Source organism: Trematomus bernacchii, unplaced genomic scaffold (assembly GCF_902827165.1).
Source record: "Trematomus bernacchii unplaced genomic scaffold, fTreBer1.1, whole genome shotgun sequence".
NCBI classification, from domain to species: domain Eukaryota; kingdom Metazoa; phylum Chordata; class Actinopteri; order Perciformes; family Nototheniidae; genus Trematomus; species Trematomus bernacchii.
Genome location: NW_022987593.1, coordinates 16,980,704 through 16,999,376, shown reverse-complemented (window position 1 = coordinate 16,999,376; position 18,673 = coordinate 16,980,704). Strand labels below are relative to the sequence as shown.

General features: G+C 40.4%; 2 protein-coding genes across 3 annotated transcripts; one reads left to right on the top strand and one right to left on the bottom strand.

Annotated features, from left to right (window-relative positions):
• Positions 1 to 195: 195 nt before the first annotated feature.
• Positions 196 to 10,677, top strand: si:dkey-23f9.4 (hydrolethalus syndrome protein 1). Of its 2 annotated transcripts, XM_034130482.1 has the most exons (12): positions 196 to 360; positions 1,286 to 1,423; positions 1,638 to 1,745; positions 2,273 to 2,346; positions 3,343 to 3,584; positions 3,975 to 4,030; positions 7,376 to 7,542; positions 7,660 to 7,705; positions 7,791 to 7,845; positions 8,838 to 8,919; positions 9,504 to 9,530; positions 10,503 to 10,634. In XM_034130482.1, the coding sequence occupies exons 2-12, from the start codon at positions 1,324 to 1,326 to the stop codon at positions 10,632 to 10,634; spliced, it is 1,089 nt and encodes a 362-aa protein (XP_033986373.1). In that variant the 5' UTR covers positions 196 to 360; positions 1,286 to 1,323. The 2 variants fall into 2 exon arrangements, with proteins under 2 accessions (XP_033986373.1, XP_033986374.1); XM_034130483.1 differs by lacking the exon at positions 196 to 360 and having other exon boundaries at positions 1,324 to 1,423; positions 10,503 to 10,677.
• On the bottom strand, positions 10,632 to 18,398 carry mrpl4 (mitochondrial ribosomal protein L4). The gene is made up of 9 exons (XM_034130484.1): positions 18,222 to 18,398; positions 17,101 to 17,186; positions 15,313 to 15,480; positions 14,707 to 14,758; positions 14,485 to 14,602; positions 13,273 to 13,379; positions 12,562 to 12,671; positions 12,406 to 12,479; positions 10,632 to 10,895 (listed from the first exon to the last, which is right to left on the bottom strand). Exons 1-9 carry the CDS (start codon positions 18,267 to 18,269, stop codon positions 10,750 to 10,752), a joined length of 909 nt encoding a protein of 302 aa, XP_033986375.1. The 5' UTR covers positions 18,270 to 18,398; the 3' UTR covers positions 10,632 to 10,749.
• Between the last annotated feature and the right edge of the window lie 275 nt (positions 18,399 to 18,673).

Genomic DNA, 18,673 nt, shown 5'->3' with positions numbered 1-18,673 from the left:
CAGCAACTCATATTTTTACTTAAGGTACATTTTCAATGAAAGACTTTCAATGATAATTGAGTATATTTACATTTGTGGTACTGATACTTTCCTCACCTGATTAAAGGGCAAAACTGCTCCTGCTGCACTACACTCTATCACCGTTAGGTGGCGCGAGAACTTGAATGAATAAGTACACCGAAGAAGAGAAATACCGGAAGTGGTGCGCAGGAGGCGTCGTTTTTAAAGTTAACGGCTGACGTTGTTGTCTTGGAGCTGCGGTCCGACCTGTAAACAATAGCACGAAACTAACAACTAATACACTTTCCAGTGATGTTATCGTGATGGATGAACTATAGCAGCGAACCGACTCCAGTGCAGGTGAGAAACATACCTTTCAAACGTGTTTTACTTCTTAAAATGTGTTTATATTCACTGTATTAATGAATGCTAACTGCTAGCCTAGCTAGCTACCGGTCCGGAATAAATACAAACAAATCCTCTTTAGAAACGCTGTCACTTAAGGGTTGTCTTCATTATTAACAACACAATTACAGCTATAAAACACACATGTACGGTTACGTAAAATGCTTTCTTCTACTGGGAAATTCGCAGTCACAACTTATGTTATTGTTTTGAAATAGCAACTGATAAAGTGTAGAGTATCGGACGCGATGCATCGACGCTCGAGTTTCACCGCGGCTGTCAGCGGTGTTTACTCGCATCATTCAAACAAGACGAAATGGCTAGTGGGCTACAACTACAACAAAATCAAAACAATTTTACCGTGATTTAATTGTAATACACGTTTCAAAATGATGCCGAAGTAACAACATACTGATACCGGTTAGTAAAAACCATGAATTAATGCTTTGACAATTCTGACTAGTTTATTTTTAGGAGATGCATTTTGGTTAAAGCTAAAGCTGTTGAATAAATGTAGTGGAGTAACATTGCATTATTTCCCCTTTTAGATGTAGTGGAGTCGAAGTATAAAGTAGCATAACATGGAAATACTCAAGTACAGTAATAGTATCTCAAAATGGACCTTAAGTAAATGTCCTTAGTTACTTCACATCCCTGCAACCTACTGTATTAACTTGAAATAGCAGCTAATAAAGTGTTAAACACACTATATTATTAGTTACTATTCATTTGGATTAGCAAGAAATACAATTTAGTTACACTACTATTCATTTACCTCATGATTGATCGAGCTCTTGAAGAATGGCCAAGCACGTTCATTCTTCTTTCAATTCTTCAAATCTCATTTACATTGTTTGCATATTATTTTTACCCTTTTTAGATTTGGTGCTTCCTCCTTGACTTGAAACGGATCACATCATGGACCACCTGGATTTCTCAGAAGAAGAAATTCAACATCAGCTGGCGGCCCTGGGATACAAAAACATACCGAAACACAGACTGCGTGAATTCAAGCAAGGTTAGACTCTGAAACATACATGAAACGTATTTAATAATGTTGTATCAAATGTTTTGAATGTAGAATATTGGTCAATAAACCATTGTCTGATTAACATGAACACTTGTCTTCATCTCAACAAAAGATATAGGACATTGGAGGAAAAAGTTTGACATTGATGATGTCCATGTTTTAACTGGTTTAAAGGTTTACATTCTTCTTTGTGTCATGTCAGATCTTGATGAACTAGTCCGACATGGAGAATGGAAGACTCTGGCCCCCTCCCCTCAGATGAACCCCTCCACTTCACAGCCGAGTCCTCCTGCCTTCACCAAAGAGAAAGGTCCGAGCTCTTATCTCTTAAAGGTCTTCTGCTTCCCTCCACCTCACTGCACCCCCCTTCCGTTTAACCACCATGGGGTCTAGAGCCTTCAGCCGCTCTGCACCCCGCCTCTGGAACTCCCTCCCACCTGACATCCGCAACACTGACTCTCTCCCCATTTTCAAATCACGTCTCAAAACACATCTCTTCACACTCGCATATCCACCCTGATCATTATCCATCACACATCCTCTGTTTTATTTATTTGATTGATTTATATACTGCATTGTTTATGTCTCTTATGCTGGTGTTATGTATTGTGTATCTTGTTTTTGATGTGTTTGTACGGCGACCTTGAGAGCCTTGAAAGGCGCCTATATAAAATAAATGAATTATTATTATCTCACTGTGGGATTATAATCACAACATCTGTACTTTTACAAACCTGCTCTCTAAACAAACAAAAAGGGCAGCAATCGAGTATAAAATCTTAAGGTTTGCCACAAACAAAAAATGAATGTTAATTGGTGAATTGATTGTCTTCACAGTCAGTAATTGCCACTTTAAAGACTCCAGGGAAGGATTCTTCTTACATCCTGGACAAGCAGAACATGACAGACAGGTGAGTGTTTACAATACTCTTATAACATTCAAGAACACTTTTATATTCTGTAATATTCCCATAGTGTGTAAATGTGGGTAATATGTATGTGCATATATATAAGTGGGTGTACAGGTTTGTTTGTATGTACAAATATCTACGTATCCTGTATATTTGTATACTTCGGGACGGTGAGAAACAGCAACCCTGTCTGTTTCTCACCATCTGTGTGATTTTTAAAATAAGAATACAGTATATCCTAACGTGATGTGAGTACTATGAATTCTATGATAGTATATATCATGGGAGGGTTTGTTTTATTTTTTAACAAAATAAAAATGGAGACAAGAGTAACATTTAGATGTGTGTCTGTCTGTCTGTCTATCTATCTATATATATCTATATATGTCTGTCTATCAGTCTGTCTGTCTGTCTATCTATGTGTCTGTCTGTCTGTCTGTCTATCTATGTGTCTGTATGTCTGTCTGTCCATCTATCTATGTGTCTGTCTATCTATGTGTCTGTATGTCTGTCTGTCCATCTATCTATGTGTCTGTCTATCTATGTGTCTGTCTGTCCATCTATCTATGTGTCTGTCTGTCCATCTATCTATGTGTCTGTCTATCGATGTGTCTGTCCATCTATCTATGTGTCTGTCTGTCCATCTATCTATGTGTCTGTCTATCTATGTGTCTGTCTGTCCATCTATCTATGTGTCTGTCTATCTATGTGTCTGTCTGTCTGTATGTCTGTCTGTCCATCTATCTATGTGTCTGTCTGTATGTTTGTCTGTCTATCTATGTGTCTGTCTGTATGTTTGTCTGTCTATCTATGTGTCTGTCTGTCTGTCTATCTATGTGTCTGTCTGTCTATCTATGTGTCTGTCTGTCTGTCTATCTATATATCTATCTTTCTGTCTGTCTATATATCTATCTGTCTGTCTGTCTGTCTGTCTGTCTGTCTAGTAGTAGAGGTAATCACATGTGATAAATACATTTCTGTGTATATTTCCCCCAGGTTCTGACCACCTGTGAGAACAGAGACCTCCGACAGGGCTGCAGTGATTCTTACGCTCAGCACTCGGTGTCTCTGAACCCCCGGCGGCCCGCAGGAGCTCCGGGTCGGCTGCAGGAGGAGGAGGATCCTGACGAGACCCTCCACCCCCTCCTCTCTGACAACCTCCACCCCCCCCTCACTGACAGCCTCTCCTCCACCCCCGACTCCCACAGGGGACACTTCATCAAGAGAAAAGTCCTCAGGTAATTTGGGTTAATATGTGTTTCAGACATTATTTAGTTATTTCCAAATTGATTATGTTTGTCATTACATCTATAAAAAAAATAGAGATCAATGAAATATATAATTTTTGTAAGGACTGGAAAGAAGAATCAACAAATGTCATAAAAGTCTAAGCAACACCTGACCATGTTCAAATATAAATAGCACATGGCAAAACTGCGACTTTTTGCCTTATTTGAATACTTTTTAATGACATGCTGTACTATGACATGTATTTACTTTTTTAAACATTTGTTTTATTAATTGTATAACATGACTTTTCAATTGTATATTTGAATATATAATGACATTTTAGTGACATATTTAATGAATTCTAATCATACGTTTAATGTATTTTTTCCCATCTCTAGGAAACATAAAGGACAATCGCTCGTCTGCGATGAATCGATCTACAGTGAAGACTCAGGTAAAACAGACTTCAATCAAAATGTTATTTAATATCTATTTTGATGGAAATCTAAAGGTTATTTATACATGTAGTAAAGTAGATATTTCACAAATCAAATCTTTATTTTTCCAAAAGAAGGAATTATTTAATGGTAACATGAAAACAAATAAAACTCAGAAATATTTGTAATTCCTTCCTAACTAGTGAAATACAACGTATACATTTACAACTGAGGGAAGCGGCAGATAAAAGTCAAATGTAAAATAAGTAGGCTAACATATTAAGAACAAGGTGTAAACGTGTGTATTAAATGCAAAAAAGGACAAACCCATGATAAATACATTTATAAAAGCAGATGAGAAGTACGTCAACAAACAACAACAGAAAGTAGTTAAAGTACAAACTATTTAAGGTGTCGTGGTAGTAAATGAGTAAATACTAAATCCCTGGGTCATCTTAAATCAAATGGACTGGAATAAAAGGAATAAACCCAAAAGACGCAGGGTGTAATCCCTTCAGCCACCAGCAGTTGGAGCTGTTGAGGGAGAAGAAGCGTAATCCTCTTAGCTCCTCTGCTAAGCCTCCACACACCAACTCTCCTCACCGGGAGGGAAACATGTACAAAGTGTACGGCACTCGGTGGGAAGACGAGAGCAGCGACGACAAGAACTCTCTCAACTCCTCGTTTTGGTCCGATGGAGAGCGAGAGGAAGACGAAGAGGAGAAAGTGGAACGAGTGATCGGCGAGGAAGACTTCCAACCTGCTGCAAAACACTCCCACCAGGAGGAAGAGATTGAGAGAGTGAAGAATGAGGAAGACTTCCAACCTGCTGGAAAACACTCTCACCAGGAGGCTTCTGAGGAGGAAGAGATTGAGAGGGTGAAGAACGAGGAAGACTTCCAACCTGTTTGTGATGAAGAGGAAACGTACCAGGAGGAAGAGGACACGATTAACAGAGTGACAAGCGGAAAGGAAGTGTCCAAATCTGTCAGGCATGCAGAGGACTCTTCCCAGGATTCCTCAGAGAAACATGAGGAAGTGGAAAAGCGTGAGGAAGACTCTGATTGTGTCGGGATTAAGAAAGGAGGTGTCGAGAAAGAGTCCATACTTGTTGGCGATGCAGATGATTCAGAGGAGATGAGCGAGGAAGACTACGGAAGTGTTGGCGACGCTGAGGACTCTTACCAAGAATCCTCAGAGGAGGTAAAGATGGAGCGAGTGATTGACAAGGAAGAGTCTAAATCGGTCAGGCATGCAGAGGACTCTTACCAGGAATCCTCCGAGTGGGAAGATGAAGACTCTGAAGTCGTCGCCTCTGCAGAGGACTCTCACCAGGAGGGAGAGGATACATTTAAGCGAGTGATCGTAAGGGAAGAGTCCCAAAGTGTTGGCGACGCAGAGGAATCTTTCCAGGATTCTTTTGAGAAGGGAGAAAAGTTAGACCTGAGTGAGGAAGACTCTGAAACCTGTGGCGATGCAGTTGAGTCTCACCAGGAGAAAGAAGGGAAGAGTAAGCGACTGATTTGCAAGAAAGTGTCCAAAGCGGTTGTGGATGCAGAGGACTCTTTCCACGAGACTTCAGACGAGGAAGAGATGAGCGAGGAAGACTCTGACACCTTTAGCGATGTCGAGGACTCTTACCATGAGACTTCAGAGGAGGAAGAGGACCAGATAAACCAAAGGATCGGCAAGAAGGACTCCAGACCTGTTGACGATACAGAAGACTCTCACCATGACACGTCGGAGGATAATAAGGTAGAGATTGCCGATGCGAAGGACTCTCTTCACGTGGCTTCAGAGGAGAAAAAGCCACAACTGAACAATCAAGGCAATGTCCATCGGGAGAGTTTTTATGGTGGAAGTGACGAGGATGACGATGAAGAAAGTTGTTCCTCTGGTAGTCCAGCTCCAAGTCTGATGACCTCTGATTACGGCACCTACAGACCGGAGGATCAGGAGGGAGGAGAGTTCAGAGACGACCAAACAATCACAGAGTTCGATCAGGACAGTCGGGGAGATCTGTCCGAGGTGAGAGGCGAGGAAGAGGACGGAGGGTTTGACATCGAACCCACCAACGAAGAAGACATCGAGACTCATCCACCGAGTGTGTTAGCGGACACCGAGACAGAAGCTAACGTTGGGAATAATGGTGATTTGCAAAAAGAGGTGGAGGTGAAACTAGACGGAGATAAAGCCCAGGCAGAGGAGGAGAAATATGAAGATTATCTACATGCGGCGATCGACAATGACGTGACAAAATCAGAGGAACAACGTTACAACACTGGAGATGGAGACAGATTGGATGGGAATAACATGAAAAATGGAAGTGATGATGATGATGATGCAGAGAAACAAAGTGAAAGGCTAGAAGAGGAAGAAGAGCAGGGTGTTACGGAAGAGTCGGATGATCTGGAAGAGTCTTCTAGCAACAAAGACATCAAGTTTATCGACTCTAAAGTGGATTTCAGCCGGATGACGTATGACGAGATGTGTGCGGAGTGGGAGGGAAACCTCAGACACACGAGGGGTAAAGAGAAACCTGTTCATACACATCAATGCAATCTGGCTGTTTATCTGAAACATTGTGAAAATCACGTCGTTAAAATTGATGTCTGAACAACAATCACTCCTGCTGTGATTTTCAAATCGTGAGAGGCTCAATATTTATTTAATGGCGAGTGGATGATTGTCAAAATACAATTTTTAATTATATTTTTGCTACAGTGAAGACACAGCGTATTTACCATAATTAAGAAAACATAATATTTTTGCTGCAAATCAAATGTACGTTTTGATTTGCTACATTTTTGTACGTACTACACTAAGACATTTTTATGACGTACTTTAATTGTATTTATTTATTGAATAGCCAATCATTTCTTTACAAATACTATACAGTGACTTTTTATATCAAGTATGAAAATAGAAAACTTTGGGATTACAAATACACCTAAACTTCAGTGGATAAGAATCGACTAACATTTTCACATCCCTTTTTAACTTAAAATAACAATGTCTACAAAGATGTGTCCGTCAAATGATATTATCTTTCTTCAAACTAATGATTCAAGTCTGTTTGATTCAGAAAATGTTAGGAGAAAGTTAACCGGCGAGTAACCAGCACAGGGTCAAAAGGTTTGACCAAAACTTCCTGACTAAAATCAAGACGAGTTAGTATTAATGAGCTCATTTCCCTTTAGGATAAGTCATAGAAAAGTCATTTAGCTAACATCGAAGGTACAGTTTCTGTCTCAATATTCCAGGCCGACTCAAGAACACATTTGTTTCGTCCCCCTGGAGATGTAATGGTTAAAGGACATCCTGCTGATGATATTAAAATGTTCTGTTTGTTTGTTTGTCAGACGCAGCGAGCTTTCTGGATGAGCGTCTGGCCGATCTGCGTTTATCACCGTCGTCTCAGAGAGACTTTGAGACGGAGAACGAAGACGTCAGCGGTCGGAGCGAAACTCAGAGCTCAGACATAGAGGAAGGCTCTCTGAGTGCCTTCGAATCCTACATCAGAGGCATGGTGGGTAATGTAGTCTCCCAGAATGACACGGCAAACAAGGCCTGTTTGTGTTTCTTTAAAAAAAAACGTCTTAATTTGTCCCTAAATGTGACTTTATTGTGGTTTCATTTTGCACAGACTCGGGCTAAAAGTGACGGTGACCTCAGACCCAAACCCAAATCCTGTAAGCCGACAGAAACACAATGTGCCAATTCATATTTATGTTTTAATGACTGTTTTATAATTGATCATATGTTGGGATGTTTCAGTCATCAGACCCGTGATGAATCAGCAAACTATAAAGAAGACGGACCCGGTAGCCAAGTGAGTTATACACATGATAAAATACACATGTATCCGTTTGGAAATTGCAATATCGGTCAGAATATTCTCAATTTACTTTTGTTTACGGATTACACAAGATACTAAAGGGATTACACAAGATACTAAAGGGATTACACAAGATACTTAACACATCTACGAGATACTAAGACATGTTCTATGGCTGTTAGACTCATGTTGGTCTCATATGGTGCGTTTCCACTACAGCGCGGAGCACGGTTTAAGAGGGCTGTGACGTCAGCGGCCCGTCTTTGGTTGCGTTTCCACTTGGCCTAGTACCGGCCGGCGGGTCCTAATTCACAGTTTTTCTGGCCTCATAAAATCGTGGGTCTAGGGCCAGAGACAACGAGGCTGAGTCGGGCTGAGTATGCTAAACTAGAGAGAGAATCGCTGGCAAGGGGGCTACAACTACAACAAGATGGACATATTTGACCGTGATTTAATTGTAATACACGTTTCAAAATGATGCCGAAGTAACAACATACTGATACCGGTTAGTAAAAACCATGAATTAATGCTTTGTCAAGTCTGCAGACAGACGGCAGGCGAAAAACCTTTTAAAATACGTGTTTTCTAAATGGAGATTGGCTAAGCTAACGCAGTATATGCTCCGACCGTCCACACTCACAACAACGGCCTATACAGACATAAATAAAGCAGCGACTGTATTCACCATGACACAGGCAGTCTGTGGTTTGTACTTGTTTAACTTTTGTCTAGTTTCTGAACATATATGAGGAGCTGTGAGCTCTGAGTGCTAACAGCTAACGGCTGTGTTGTTTTTCTGGGGTTCTCATTGAAGATGACGTCACGGCTCCGCCTACACTGTGTTACTATAGATACTACCCCAGTTCCTAAACTGTAATGGAAATGCGCCATAAAGTGAGCCAGTCCTAACGAGGCCTAGCCATACCGAGCGAGGCCGTGTAGTGGAAACGCGCCAATAGTGGACTCACTGACTCTCTCCTCTGCAGGTACTTCCAGTATAAGCAGCTCTGGGAAATGTTCAAGCTTCCAGGAGAGAGCGACAGGAGAGCTATCCGCATGGAGATAAAGGTATGAAAAGTATCTCAGAAAGTTACCAAATATTTACTTTCAGTGTCCTTTAACAAATGCATACTTTTCCAAACTAAAATGTTTCCTTTCTGCTTTTCTTGGTCAAGTTTTTACATGTTTTATTTGTTAGAACTGTTGGCTGTCTAGTAATTGTTACACAAGGAGCCACAGTAAAGTTTATTAATAATCAACTCTTTATCGTACTAATTCCACTTGTACTTGATTATTTCCATCGTATGTAACTTAATCCTTGTTCTACTCCACTACATATATTGTATACATATTGTACTTTATACTCCACTACATTTATCCGACAGCTTAAATGACTTTTCAGGTTTCAAAAATGATATCCCTCCAGTGTAGGTTAATTTACTGAAGGACAACGGGTTCCCAGTTGAACTAAATGCACTTTGAAAAACCCTCTCTAGATGGAGATCGCATTGTTGACTTTGTAGAGATAAGAGGTTCTCACAGGACAAAGCTACACACATATGATGTAGAATATGATGCACTGCTGTAGATTGAAATACCCAGATACTGAATCACTTGTTTATTCACGAAGCTTTCCCATGTTTTGCTTTCAGGAGCAACTTGCATACCAACCTCCAGCGGTGAGTATTTCCTCAAACATTCTCTATAAAGCTGCTCTAGGAAAACAAAGTTGAGCCAAAATGAGTTGTCAAAGGCTGGCCTGTAGTCTTTGACTGCTATATGATGTAGGACAGGGGGGGGGTCAAACTCAAATACACAGTGGGCCAAAAGTAAAAAATGGGTGCTAGTCGAGGGCCGGACTGGTTCAATGTTTATTGCAGAACTTATTGAAATGAACTCATTGCACATATTAAACCTGGAACTAACAAAGCTTAAATTATTGCCTTTAAAAACCACATTAAACATTAAATAATCAATTGCATTAATTTCTTATGGCTCTATCTGCAGCTTTTCCAGAGTCATTTCTTATGATTACATTTTTCCACAGGCCAACAACAGCTTCAACAAAACTATTTCCCTCAAAGAAAAAAACAAACATGCCCTGTTGTCGTGAGAAAGAAAGTGTAGAAGGAAACATCCATGTAAACTCAGTGTGCTGCTCTGTGATGCTAGCTCAAGCCAGATACTTGGCATCTCATCTTGGGTGCTAGTTCATCAATGTTTGGGGTCAGGCTCTGAGCTGAGGAGACCCTCAGGATGGAGTGAAGGTGTGCGTGCAATATACCGGCGGGCCAGATCTAATAGTAATTAGAAATTATCCTGCTGGCCGAAATTAAATCCACCAAGGGCCTGATTTGGCCCCCGGGCCTTGAGTTTGACACATGTGAAGTAGGAAATGTGTTGTTGAATGTTGCTGTTTGGCAATGATAACATTTCAAACGTAGCCTACTGTATGTAACTACAGCAATACGTGTTATATATAATGTGATCATATTTGCCCAGAAACCTATTGTGTGATCAGCTGTATCGAACCTCAAATCAAATACACTAGATATAAATATCAGTTTAGCTAAATTGTCTTCCCTGGACTGGAACATTTCAGAATGGATCCAAGTTCATGTAAAACTAAACTTAGTGTTGTTGTGTTGCAGCCTAAACCTCGGAGGGTTTTTGTTCCGAACTCCTACGTGGTGCCGACGGAGAAGAAGCGCTCGGCTCTGCGATGGGAGATCAGAAACGATTTAGCCAACGGGCTTCTTCCTCACAGATTCAGCTACAGATGATTTTTAAATACTTTTAATACAACCTTTTTTTATTACAATTGGCATTATTTATTGTTTTTGTGTGACATAATAAACACATGAAGAAAACATGAATAGTTTCTGTTGATGTGGGGTCTCATGGGAGGTCAGAGTACGGCAGGGAGAACGGGTACAGGGCCGAGAAGCGCACGTCGTGCCAGAGCAGCTTCTCCTCCAGGAACCTGACGGCGTTCAGAGTCAGGACGAGGGCTTCGTGTTTCAGCATGCTGTGCACGTTCAGACCTGAGGAACACAAAGCACCTGCTAGTTGATTTGTTTACAGCAGGGGTGTCCAAAATGCGGCCCACGGACCATTTTGAATCGGCCCTCAGCAAATTCTAAAAGTATAATGGAATATGGAAATGAAACTTGTCTTGTACTTCTTAAATATCGCACAGTGTTCATGCGTTAATAAGCCCACTTCTCAAATACAGTCAGTTAAAGTTGGAAACATTTTCTAACAAATCTTAGTTGATAAGAAAAAAGCCCAATAACTTATTTCCATAACAAGCTTGAAATATACCCTTCCTATTTCTCCTTATTATAATCACTCTGAGGCTTCTGCTTTAAGGGATGAGCTGCCAACACTCACAAGCATCATTTGTATTCGACTACTAGTAGATACTTTGAACATATAAAAACACTAATCATGCACTACTAATCTAAACAGTATTTCACAAGGTAACTTAAATTGGCTAGACCTTTTTAAAAAAAAATGTAAATGCTCATACATGTGTTGGTTAGTTTCTTTAAAATATTGAAGTACATTTAGCTGATAATGCAGGACCTTTAATCTTAAGTATTTTAAGAACATCTTCATCTGTACTTGCATACCTTGTTCCTTCTACAAAAGTGTAAGTAAATTACTTCATGCCAAATTAACACACATTTGTAAAGGTCCCTTGTCATGGCCATTTCTACTGATCATAATTCCATTGTTGAGGTATACTAGAATAGATTTACATTGTTCAATGTTCCAAACTCACATTGGTTTCTCATACAGCATCTCTGTATAGTATGTGTATTCACTCTGTCCTACATGCCTTGTTGGAGCTCCTGCCCCCCCCCTCCCCCTCCCTGTGAGCCCACTGTGCTCTGATTGGTCAGCTCGCCCACTCTGTTCTGATGAGTCCACCACCGTTACAGCGGAACATCAGTGATTATGTGTTACAATGGCGTTTGTTAGCAACCAGAAAATGACACCAGTAATGACAAACAGATGAGAATGCTGCGTGGGGTCTGGGTGCCGTGTTGGCGGGACGTTGCGGGGCTCGCTGCTCGAGGAGCGGACAGTGTGAGCTGGGTTACTGGTGTCGTTTCCTGGTTGCTGCGTGGGGTCTACGAGACAGCGAGAAACTCAGCCTGAGCACACACACACACTCACTCACTCACAGCCAGGCTGTTCGCCACACAGTTCGCCACACACTCACAGCCTGAGAAGATAAGGCTGAGTGAGTGTGTGTGCCGCTGAGAAAAGATAAGGCTGAGTGTGTGTGTGTGTGTGTGTGAGGAGCTCCACGGATTGGTCCATTTGGTCGTTACGTCACAAAAAAATGGGCGCATGTTTCCTTGTTGAAGTCTTGTTTTCAAAGCCAACAGTCAGTGGGCATCACAGACATCCATATGCTTTCTGGCATCTATTGGTTGATATGTCTTCAGATCAAACGTCCAGTAACTATTCTCAGACTTCAGCTCCGTGCAAGAAAGCTTGTGAGTTGTATCGCCTTTTTTAATAATGCTGCGGATAACTTACCGATAGCAGGAATAATGTTCACTGTCTTCAGGGTAGCTGTCGCCTGGAGGGTGTTCTCAGAGAACTCTTCACCTCTGAAAGAGAACAGGAGGGTCAGCGATGCACGAACCACAAGAAGAAATGTGTTTTCAAGATGGAGTCGCTGTTGATACTCACACGTCTACGATCAACACGGACTCCCCCCAGTGTTTGTGTTTGATGAGGTCCAGCAGGTACTGAGGGTCGGGGGAGGGGAGGTCCAGAGAGTCCACCACGTACAGGTAGTCCTGCAAACATATATATATATACAAGTTCAACATGGGGGCAACACTGCAAAAGAAAAAAGCTGAAAATATTAGAAAAAACAATCAGCTGTTGTGTTTCTTGTTGTTTTTTGTCATCTCTTGCAAACAATACTTACATTTTTAAGAATATGCAGGTTGATGGATAAAATAATTGCTAGCCAAGACATTAAACGTTGATTTACTGCTTAGTATAAATAGTAATTCAGTTTTTAAAAACATATCTATGGAAATGACATGTTCTTATTGACATACTAGAAAAACACAATTTATATTTTTTGACATTTTATCATCACACATTATTTGTGTTTATTAAATCTGAAAGACACGCTTAAAATAACATTAGCATGTATTTACTGTGCTTTCAGTTCATCTGCAATTAGGAAAATGATTATATTGGAAATGCACAGAACTCAAAATGATGTCTAGACAAAAAGTTAAAAACCAATCATTCAGAAAACATCTTCAAAACAAGAATGTGTTAGTATGGTATAGAACATTTCACAGTATAGTATGCCATTATAATTCAATAATAAATGTCACAATACTGTTTTGTTGTTCTTGTTCTTGAACACATTTTCCTCACCTGAGCCATCTTGGAGCTCAGAGCCACTTTGAGTCCCTGCACTCGGAGCTTCATGGGCAGCATGTAGTAATAACTGGTGGGGCCTCGGGGTCCGTTAGCCACGCCGCCTGAAGAGAAACACACAAACCATCAGACTCACACCGGGTTATAACCTGTGGATACAACGGTGTTCATCTCCAATGATGCGAAACAGGAAAGGCAACGGATCAGACTGTTGTTTCTCTGAGGTAAAGTTCTTCATGACAGCACTGTGTTTGAAAACATGAGATCATTAATAGGATAAGATGAAAGCCGTATATTTATTTTAAAGGGCCCTATTATGTTCATTTTCAGGTGTATATCAGTATGTAGTGTCTCTACTTTAAAGAGTCCTCTCCTGCTGATGTTCAGGTCTATATCAGTATGTAGTGTCTCTACTTTAAAGAGTCCTCTCCTGCTGATGTTCAGGTGTATATCAGTATGTAGTGTCTCTACTTTAAAGAGTCCTCTCCTGCTGATGTTCAGGTGTATATCAGTCTGTAGTGTCTCTACTTTAAAGAGTCCTCTTCTGCTGATGTTCAGGTGTATATCAGTATGTAGTGCCTCTACTTTAAAGAGTCCTCTCCTGCTGATGTTCAGGTGTATATCAGTATGTAGTGTCTCTACTTTAAAGAGTCCTCTCCTGCTGATGTTCAGGTGTATATCAGTATGTAGTGTCTCTACTTTAAAGAGTCCTCTCCTGCTGATGTTCAGGTGTATATCAGTATGTAGTGTCTCTACTTTAAAGAGTCCTCTCCTGCTGATGTTCAGGTGTATATCAGTATGTAGTGTCTCTACTTTAAAGAGTCCTCTCCTGCTGATGTTCAGGTGTATATCAGTATGTAGTGTCTCTACATGTCTCCATGCTTTAATGTTCAAAAAGCTCTTTATTTTTCTCATACTGCCTGTGCTGCAGCACCTCTTTTCACCCTCTGTCTGAAACCAGAGCCCAGTCTGCTCTGATTGGTTAGCTGGCCGGCTCTGTTGTGATTGGTCAACCGCTTAGAGATGTCCCGCCCCCTTAACCTATCATGTACAATGTGTTGGAGCGCTAGCCAATAGAAGCACGAGTGTTACAAAGTGATGTCACCTAAACATGTTTTCTTTGGCATATCTGGCCATTATCTGAAGATGTTTGCACAATATTTGAAAACATTACATTTTAGAGCAGATTAATAAATCCAAGACGGTCACCTCCTCTCCATAATGGCGACCGGATGCTTCCATGCCGAGCTCTTCCACTTCCCTTCTGCTTCCACGGCTTCTTTCCTCCCCCTCTGACCTCCCCCCTCACCTTAGTGTGTGCGTAGCTCTGAGGGAACAGAACAGCTGTTAGTGAGAGGCTCTGTGGGAGGTCTGTTCTGGTTTGAATGACATTCAATATGAACATTCAAAACAAGTGAATCTGTGACTTACGATTCTTTTAAAGTTTTTCTGCCATATTTCAACCTGATGGAGAATATCGAGCCTGAGGAGAAAAACAAACAAACTCAATTTCTGTATAATAATGAATATTTGTGGAGGACAGATGCACAGTAATAACTAAATGTATATGTGTAACAGGGTTGAAGGTGAAGCGATATAAAAATGAACCCCATTAACTGAGTTTTAAACATCAGCATATCCGGTCATAGTGCGGTAATTACCTGCTAACGGAAACTCTGCTACACAATTCTTATTATTATTATATTGAAACATGACCGTTAAGTTTCAAATTTGTCCGGTAAAATAAATTCTTTCCGGACATTTGACCGGCAAGAAAAAATCCTAGCGGACACCCTGATGTGTAATGATGAAGGACTGTATATAGATTAATAGAACAGGTTGTAAAACATCAAGTAGAAGTATTAGAAGGGATTGATAACACGCCGTTTGATTACAATAAAGCGTACAGAGTTTTTTTTACTTGACGCAATAACAGGAAACTAATGATGACACATTTTGACAGGGATCTAAGGGAAGGAACTGAACATTCCCTCCTGAGGAAAAGTTGGATATCAAAGCCTTCAAAGTGAGTTCTACCTGGGATGCACGGCGAAGACGTCGGGGTGGAGCTCAGTGAGACCCAGCGGCTCGGCGTCTAGACGCTCCAGGGTTTCCACCCACGTCTGCAGGGGCCTCAGGTGAGCAGGGACCACAGCATCACACCTGCTGAGGAGAGGGAGGGGCGAGTCTGAGGGGGGGGGGGGCGCGCCCTGCAGGAGGAAACAACACCGTCAGAGAAACACATCTTCAACAGAAAGTAGAAAGAAAGTGAGGTCAAAGAAAACTATTTCTGCTGAAAAGTTAGCGATGATTGAGAGTCAGAGCTAAACATTTCAGATGTGTGTATCTCACACTGCACTGTGACTTTAACTCATGTACCTTTGCCTTTAAATGAGTGTTTTTAAATGCCATTTCATAATATGTTCCTTAATGCTCTTAATGTCTTTCATTTTTGTAAAGCACTTTGAATTGCCTTGTGTTGAAAGGTGCTGTATAAATAAACTTGTCTTGCCTTGACACGATGCACGCAGACAGTCAATAATAATAAAATTAGATTTAGGAGCAGATACATGAGGGTAGTGTCAAGGAGTTTTTCAAGTTTGTGAGTCCTGCAGTTTGTTTGTGCACGCAGACAGTCTATTATAACAAAATGAAGAAGAGACATCAGTGTGCTGTGAAGGAGTTCAACTTAAGTTTGTAAGTCCTGTAGTTTGTTTGTGGCTTAAAGATGGGAGGGGAACCTGTGTGTATGTTTCCTTGTTGTCCTATAATATGTGTCTATTATTGTTCTGTTGTCTATACTGTTATTCTAGTGATGGACCACATCTCTCCAGTTTTTAAGTCTTTACACTGGTTTCCTGTTTGCCAACGAATTGACTTTAAAATACTGCTTCTGGTTTATAAAGCACTGAATGGTTCAGCGCCAAAATACATGTCTGGTCTTCTGCTACATGATGAACCATCGGAAACTCTCAGGTCGACTGTGACGGGTCTGTTGAGTCAGATCTTAACCTGTAAAGCACGTCACATACTTTTCTTTACATGCATTTAGTTGTGTAATGTGTTCCTTTTGCACTATGTGTGATTTTAACATTTCAGTACTGGCGTATGTGTGGAAATGAGCGATATAAATGACCGTTCCTTGCTTTAGAGAGTAATAGAGTGGCGAAGTCCCTCCCTTTCCGGTAGACCTCCATGGGACCTTATTTCGGAAAAAGTATGTATTGAAGTCAATGGAGAGAGAAAGATTATCTTTCAATCCCATTTGAATTGTGCCACGAATTACACATATGATGTTTGTCAATTTAAAAGATAATTTTGGAAGTCAAAAAAATTAAAATGTGACGGCCGTCACGTTGGCACATTTCACTTCTTTCTTTTAGAATGAGGCGGAAAGTATTAAAAGAGGTGAAAATCACTCCAAGTCTGGGCATGTTGAGAGCTGTACATACACACAAGGGGAGTTAGTCGGTTCCGTAAGAGCCAGCATGCGGGACCGGGATTTGTAGTCTTTCTAGTTGCGTATTTTTCATAGTCTTATATTTCAACAGTTTTACGACAAACTGCGACTTTTTTAACATGGAAATTAGTTTTTAAGAATGACAAACATCATATGTGTAATTCATGGCACAGTTCAAATGGGATTGAAAGATAATCTTTCTCTCCCCATTGACTTCAATACTTACTTTTTCCGAAATAAGGTCCCATGGGTCGGAAGTAGATGGGCGGGACTTCGCCTCTCTATGGATGTGCTATGTCTATAGGTTAGGGCTGTCCCTGACTATACATATTCTCAGTAGTTAGTTGTATTCACAGAAGTTTGACTTACTTAACCTGGCAGGATCCACCAGGTTGGTGGGCAGCAGCAGGTTGGGAGGCAGAGCGCTCTCACTGGAGAACGACGAGGCGAACTGAGGACCAGAAAACTCTGAGTTAGTGACTTTAAATAACACAAATACGTAAAAGGCTGATCTGTTAACATTTAGCAGGTAATGTAACCTTCCTATATTGCACATGTTACTGGGTAATTTACACAACAAAGGTAAGACCTCGTGTCAGTCAGCACTTAAATCTGAATAAGTATTTAAGACACCAATATATTTGATAAATATTTATACAGAGAAAAACCAGACACATTTCCATCATAAGTCACCAAAATGAAGAGTGATGTTTTTATGACAAAATATTTAATTAACGATAAAATGGAACATTTAATAAGCTGATTCCATATTTAATAAATGCTTTTATAAATAACCTGAATATAAATAATCAAGTGGTTAGTTTACAAAAAAATCTGCAACAATTGTGTTAAGTGATAGATCAGAATCAGAATCAAGTGTTTGGCCAGGTACGTTTACACAAACAAGGAATGTGTTTGTTTATGGTGGTGCAAAAATAAACATACTAAGAACATAACTTGTAAGGGAAGGTAAGAAACTAATAAAGGTAACGATTATAAATAAAAAAAACTATATAATATATAAAAAAGAAAAACAACAAACTTAGGACAATGAATATATGACAATATATTACAAAATACAGCAGAAGTGTAAAGTAACTTGGTACATTTACTCAAGTACTGTACTTAATTTCTATGCCTTGCTACTTTGTACTTCTACTCCACTACAATTCAGAGGTAAATGGTGTACTTTTTCTCCACTACATTCATAGATCTGAGTACTTCTACTTGTACTCAAGTACAAGATCTGAGTACTTCTCTGGTAGCCTACAGTGTATTATATTTCTAAGTGAAGGGCTGTGCAGATGACAGCAATAGTAGTTATACTGTTGTTTAGCTCGGTTAAAATAACTATTTTCTGAAGGACAGAATTAAAGCAATAATATAAAAGCTGATGGCATGTGTTTGGAAGGCAGTGTAGGTGCATCAGATGTGCACAGAATGAGTGTAAACTGTCTCAGTGTTGCAGGTTAAATGTTAAACTCACCCTTTTAGCGGCTCCTCTTCCACAAAACACCACCGAGCACCGAAACATGTCCGCTCTGTTGTTCACTGTCACACAAACACACCTTATTTACTCTTAAAGCATTTTAAATACACATTAGATTAACAGAATCCGGCTGTTAGCAGCAAGAAAGGTCGTGGTGCTTTTCCCGTGAGTGTGTTGGCGCTTATTGATGACGTAGATCCATGTAGCTCAGGCACAGATGCGACACTTAGCGGCTGGAGAGGGAAGTTGTATTTTCTATTTATTCAAGAACGAATTTGAACATCAATTATTTTGCTGAGGAGAGAGAAGTACTCAGATCTTGTACTTGAGTGAAAGTAGAAGTACTCAGATCTTGTACTTGAGTAAAAGTAGAAGTACCCAGGTCCTGTAGTTGAGTAATTTTTAGAAGTACTCAGGTGTTGTACTTGAGTAAAAGTAGAAGTAGCCTA